Source organism: Eurypyga helias, unplaced genomic scaffold, assembly GCF_000690775.1.
Source record: "Eurypyga helias isolate BGI_N326 unplaced genomic scaffold, ASM69077v1 scaffold18911, whole genome shotgun sequence".
NCBI lineage: Eukaryota > Metazoa > Chordata > Aves > Eurypygiformes > Eurypygidae > Eurypyga > Eurypyga helias.
This window is the reverse complement of record NW_010229188.1, coordinates 17,909-24,535: the sequence shown is the minus strand read 5'-3', so window position 1 is coordinate 24,535 and position 6,627 is coordinate 17,909. Positions and strand designations below refer to the sequence as shown.

Below are 6,627 nucleotides of genomic sequence, written 5' to 3'. Positions count from 1 at the left end.
GCTGAATGCTGAGCAGGTGTCTGCGTGCTGTGATGACGTCTGCTCCCTTCTGTGTTTTTTCTTTCCCCTTCAATTGCAGATCATACACGACCGGGGCAGCTACAGTTTCCTGGTGTGTGGGATGATCTTTGGAGGCTTGGCCTTTACCTTCTACGCTTTCCTCTTGTTTTTCCACAGGATGTACCCCAAGCCCTCATCAGGTAAGAAAGCACCAGCCCTCAGCCCCGCTTTATAATGAGAGGAAGAGTGGCATATGCAGCAACACACAACCAGGGTGCAGCACTTCAGCAAAATGCAAGGAAATGTTTATTTTACTGCTGCTTCCTGTCCCCTCTTCCTGCTTTGGCTTGCTCATAAAGCCTTGGCAGCCACGACTCAGGGTTTGCTTTCTGTTGGAGAAACAAGGGGAAAAAGTAGGAATGGTGTGTGGATCACAGAGGAACTATAAACGACAGAGGAGGCTAGCTGTGAGCACTGCCGCGCTGCTGCAGAGCCAGCAGGATTTCAGTCCTAGCACAAGCTTCCTTACACTCTTCCCTGGCTAAAATCCAGGGAACAAGTGGGTCTGCCAGCCAAAGGCAGCTGTCAGGCTCCTGAGAAAAGCCTTGCTGGTAAAGGGTTGCTCCTAGTATCACCTCGCTCTGCAATTGCTGTTTTTGTAAGCGCCCCTTACAAAAGGAGCACTGCCTGACAGGCAGAAAACCTTGCCCAGGTTACTGGAAACGGGCTTTTCCTCCCCAAGCAGTGAAGGAGCCAGTGTGGTGGGTTATGGAATAGCAGCATCCCTGCCTGGAGAGCTCACCCACGTTCCCCAACAGCTTGATGTTCAGGGCAAGTACCTAATACCGATTTTGCAGATGCAGATGAGGCCTCGCCCGACAAACCCACAGTAACGGACGACACTGGACAGTATCAGCGCTAACGAAGCGGCCGAGCCCTAGACAAGCAATAAACCCATGCCCCGTTCAGCATTTCTCCTACGGATGATTTCGCATTTAAGGACTGAATCATGCAAGTTTTCTGCAATCAAAAGCACACTCGAGTGGGTAAGTCAGAACACCCGGAACCACTGCGCCCCGCGACGCGCCAGTCGCCCGTGTCACACGCACCAAAAAGGAGACTCTCGGCCTCAGAGCGACCCCGTGTCCGACGGCTGCGGTGTGGGGCAGGGATGGCAGGAGAACTGTTACTCCTGCAAGCGAACTGCGCCGAATCGTGGTGGAGGGTGGGAAGGAAAAAGTTCTCTTTGTTCCGTACGTAAAAGACACCGAGTATCTCCTGGCTTAGTCCTCGTACCGAACAGATTTTTCCTTTGGCCTGCAAAGCACAGAACCTTTACAATTTACAGCACAGTGCTGGGTTTAATTCATTTCTGTGCAACACTGGCTGGAGCACATGCACCTCCAGGCGGGCTTCCCAGGGGGAAAAACGACACGCGTGGTAGAGGCTGCCAGGCGCAGAGCGGCAGCAGGCCTGTCTGTATCTGCGGAGTTGACTCTGGTCTGCGACACCGCAGCGGACGTGCTCCCCGAGACACTTACACAGCATGCTTGGGCCTCTCGAGTATTAAAAATCATTAGCTTCACGGTTTGTTTTTTTTTTTTTTAGAGTCAAGAATCAGTTGTGATCATTTGTTTTGCTTTAAGTCACTAGTTTAGCTGCTACAGTCGCAGTGTCTTTTTAAGGTGGTTTTATTTCCAGCTTCCAGTTGAAGCTTAAACTGAGGTATTTGGGAGCCAGCCTCCAGCTGCTTAACCCGTGCAATACTTATCAGACAGGTGCCTTCCGTAAGGTACTTTTATACCCACGCATGGCCCATGGCAAGCTATGAAGACAGGACCGGCTTTAGAAGGGGGTAAAGCTACATACATCTGTTTTTTCAGCGAGCGAGCAGACGTGCACCTTTTGCTTTATCTGCTGTACGTGGATGTACATATGTAGGTGTGTATATAGAGCAGTGTTTAATTAAAGGTGATTGATTGCTATTCTCAGCGTGACTGGACTCGCGTAATGTAAGCTGTTTCTGACCAAGACCATCAGCTACTCCCTTTGCTTGTTCCAGCTTTCAAACTCACTCGTGAGAGCTGTTGGAGTGCAATTCAGCATTTCTCTCTTTCCAAGCAGCGGGTCTTCCCTTCCGTAAAGCATCTTCCCAAGTGGTTCTGTAGGAACGCTCTGGAGAGCAGACTCGTTGACGTCGTACGCCTAAAGCTGCGTGCAGAGCAGCAGGGAGGTGAGTGCAGTTGAACCTTGGGTTTAATTCATCCACGGACTTCAGCGCCCTCCCATCGCGTGGAGTACGTGCTGTACTTCTCTAGCACCACGGGATGCCACTGTTGCTCTCCTTGAGATACCCAGAATGAAAAAAGCGAGGTACTGCAAAGCCCATGTGCAGCGAACCCCCGCATCTGTCATTAGCAGAGTTCCTCCCACCCTAGCAGCTTCCTCCCTAACCTCTCCTATGACGAAAGGCTGCAAGAATTGGGCTTGTTCAGCCTGGAGAAGAGGAGGCTCCGAGGAGACCTCATTGCAGCCTTCCAGTATCTGAAGGGGCTACAAGGGTGCTGGGAGAGGACTTTTTACAAGAGCCTGTAGTGACAGGACAAGGGGTAATGGGTACAAATTGAAATCAGGGAGGTTTAGATTAGATGTCAGGAAGGAATTCTTCCTGCAGAGGGTGGGGAGGCACTGGAACAGGTTGCCCAGAGAAGCTGTGGATGCCCCATCCCTGGGAGTGTCCAAGGCCAGGCTGGATGAGGCTTGGAGCAACCTGGTCTAGTGGAAGGGGTCCCTGCCCATGGCAGGGGGGTTGGAACTAGATGATCTTTAAGGTCCCTTCCAACCCTAACCATTCCGTGATTCTATGATTCCCTCCCCGTATGGAAGAAATGAGCACGAAACAATACGAGGGAGTTTAAGTTGGAAGGAGTCTGCTCAGGTGACGTAAACCTCACACCAGGGCCGGTCAGCTACTAAAACCAATAGATCATCTGGGTGTCCGTGCGGAGCGGTACTGCGAGCTAAATGCTACGGCGGTGCCTTGGCTAAAAGAGAACTTAGTTCCACGGCCACTGCTCGGGTCGGCTCTGTACGTGGAAAGCAGCTACTCACCGCCGGAGCTTTTCACCAGAACAGCACCCGATCTGGCACAACCACCGTGCAGCACGCCGGTCTGCCAACGGCACCTCCCTCGCCGTCCCCGTTCAAGCCAGGTGCGGGAGCCAGCAGTGCTGCCAGCAGACAGGTTAGCTCAAGGTGCGGGGAGCCCCCTCGCCATCAGAACTGCAGCTGTAACTTTCCATTTCCTCTACCGAAAGAAACAGTCAGAAGATCAGAAACTTTGTTAAAAATATTTATTTAAAAAAATACAGTTGTTTTGCATGTCTGGTTGCACATAACTATTAACATATGATTGACTTGAATAATTTGCTACAATGCTTTTTTTTAAAGCCAGCTTGCATTATACAAAGCAAATCCCTCTGTCAGTTCTTACATAAAATAGTTTTCTTTAACTATTCCCACCCCATTTTTAAAAAAGATTGCAATACATTGATTTTTTTTTTTTTTTGCACAAAAATTGAAGCAATAGAAAAGTCACCTGATTCCTCAGGAAAGACCTTCGTTACGTTTGAACGGCGACTGCCAACACGCCACTCTCAAAGCAGCATTCGTTACCTTGAAGGGTCGTTACGGTGCGCTTCCTCCCAAGGAGGTTTTGCATCTTAAAACTTTGCCTCCAAATCGGGTTCACAAGCCTGAAATGTGTTCAATATCTGCAATAATCAAGTTGATCAGACTTGTTTGTTTGTTTGAATATATCAACACGCTGAAGGTCTTCCTAACATGTTATCTTGGAAGGATAAATAAAAGCAAATTTAGTAACACTGAACAATTACTGAAAACTTTGGCTATTTAAGTACTTGCATTACATACCAGCATTTTTTTACACAATGGCATTAAGATACTTTTATTATAAGGTCTTATTTCAAAAAAAAAATCAAGACTGAGAAGCTATTCTCTCCCAGGCAAGTTTAGCCAACTGCAAGGAGAGCACCAAAGCGGTGTAAGGTTACAGCTGTCTCTAAAATACCACGTCTAGAGGATGTCTCTGGTGTAGGAAGTTAGACACTCACTACAACATAACTTGGTCTCTTGATTATATATACACACATATATATATGTGTGTATATATATATTAAAAAAAATGCAATTCTGTTCTGGAAAGAGTAACTGAAAACGTTCTCTCTGCTCCTTTCAATGTAATTTTTACCACTGATGGTTCTACTAAAATGACAGGAACGTAAACTGGAACCCACCCCACGGTTAAAGGGTAAAGGGACTGTCGCGACGGTATGCTTGGTCTGCCCCAAGCAGATCTCAGAGCTGCTGTAGTACGAAAAAACACCGCCGACACCATTGTGCTGGCTTGCAAAGAGGGCAGGTTAACCTAAAAATTCAGTGGAGGAGTAAACACCAAGGGTGTCAGAAAGCCGCTCTCCAAAACAGATGTGCACTTCAAAAACAAATAGAACAAGCTGTCACCCGTTGCTGATGAGGTCGCTTAAGTTTTCGGAAATTTAACTTAAACTTCCCTCCCCTGACTCCATCTGAGCCCCCGACAACAACCTCCGGGGACCGGATTCTCCGCCGGTGTCAGCTGGACCCGTGGCAGCGACGCCAACAGATCTGCTCCGATTTACAAGCTTCTGGCAGACGAGTCACATCTGCCATTGGCTCGCCCCAAGATTCTCAGAATTCCCAAGACAAAGTCTCCTGCTCCTTAATGATCCCTACTCACTCTTCTCAGTCCCAGATTAATTCCAGCTGTCCTAATATACATCCGAGGAGACAACCACTACCCTTACCATACATGTTGCTAATTTTTTCCCATTTATTCATCTCTATTATTAAGAATATACTTCTCAGCTATAAAAACAGAGGGGCAGGGGGAGATAAGCATTAAATGTGCTACTGTACTTATCACAAAACACTGTGACGTACATAAGGCCATCTGGTAACACTGCAACAGAATACAAACAGGATTTTAAAAGGGAGTTTTAGAATACAATTTCTTTTTTTCTTCTTTTTTTTTTCAACTACAATGAATAATCTCAACCCTGTTCACAGAGAATCAACGTTAAAACTAGTACATCATATATAGAAAACTCTGTGCAACTGAACAATGGCAGAACAAAAAAAAAGTCAACACAATTCTATAAAGCAGTATCAAAGCCTGAAGATTTAAGACATGCTAGCCCAAAAAAAAAAAAAACAAAACCCAACCAAACCACAACACATCTCAAGGAGCCTAGAGCAAACCCAGGTATTGTAACCCCCCCCAGCACACAGCACACACTAGGAACCATGCAGAGGCCGTCCTCAAAGCCTTCCTGTGTTGAAAAATAAAAGGAAAATTAATAAAAAAAACCAGAACCCCAAACAAAAAAAGAGTAAAAAACAGCTTCCAGTTATTGGTACAGCGCTGCTGCATGTACTGCCAAAGGGCTGAAACGGGCTCCGAGCACGACGCCTTCCACCTCCCCTCCCCTCCGTGCGCTGCTTGCACTTCCAGTGGCTCCATTAAAGCTCGTCATCATCCTGTTCCACCCCCTGCCAAACGCCCTGCTTTGAGATGAAAACCCTCTGCAACGCATGGTCTCAGCAGAGAAACAAGTGCTTGAAGTAAATCCAAACGTTCGTTCCGTAAGACGATTCAAAGACACGTTTAAGACACTTTGTTTAGAAGATGCAGCCTACAACAGTGTCAAAGATGCATTTAAAAATAACCTTTGGCAACTCACTTTCCACGCCGTGGTGTAATTGATTGGAGAACTAAAAAAAAAAAAAAACCACAACCACAAACCAAAAAGCCCCGGAAAACCTCACCAGCGCGTGCAAAACCTTCCCAGGTGGCAACTGCAGGGACACGGTGAGCGTTACTGACACAGGTCCGGCCGCCAGACCACGACCAGGCAGCGAGCGCGTGCGCACACGTGTGATCACGTGAAGAGCTCCTCCGGCCTCAGAGAACCAACGCATCTAAAAAAAACCCAAGTTTTGAGCTCTAAGTATGCTTTTTATCAGGTGTCTGGAGCAGCTCCATAGCCAAAGTCTTCGCTACGCTCTTTGGGAGTGGGTAAACAAAAATAAATTCTAGTCAGTTTTACCTTTTTTTTTGGCAGAATACTATCTATGACGTGGAGATCTCGCTCTCCCGAGGGAAACACATTAACACACACTCCAGAAGAAGCACCGGGCCCTGCCCAGCCTTCTTACCTTGCAGGTCACATTAAGCGTGGTTACGGCCAGCAAAGCTGTATTCCGCAAAGAATCAACCTTCTGCAGTGAACAGATTCTCCCTTATTTTTGTCTGTTCATTGTACAAAGATAAGGATAATATTCCTCAGTTCAAGATCCACTAGAAACCCCAAATCAAAGCTTAAGCTTTCTGCTTAGATGGCACTGAGACTGTCAGGGACTTTCCATAAAGGGTCTGTCAGTGGTAAACGGGCTGCAGGAACGGCAGCACCGCCGCTACGGTGGCTCTAGCTCCTGGATCACATCCTTCTGACTCAAGCAGGCTACGGAGAAACCATTCGGCTCTAATTTCAAAACTCTTCCTCTGCC

The 6,627-nt window shown here is 47.4% G+C and overlaps 1 protein-coding gene across 1 annotated transcript in view; it reads left to right on the top strand.

Moving 5' to 3' along the window:
* Positions 1–922, top strand: part of MFSD4 (major facilitator superfamily domain containing 4) — a gene marked incomplete at its 5' end in the record, with an annotated part of 12,831 nt that extends 11,909 nt beyond the window's left edge. Inside the window, 2 exons of the mRNA XM_010160325.1 lie at positions 80–200; positions 858–922. Coding sequence (XP_010158627.1) covers positions 80–200; positions 858–922 — 186 coding nt within the window. The remainder of the gene's footprint in view (positions 1–79; positions 201–857) is intronic.
* Between the last annotated feature and the right edge of the window lie 5,705 nt (positions 923–6,627).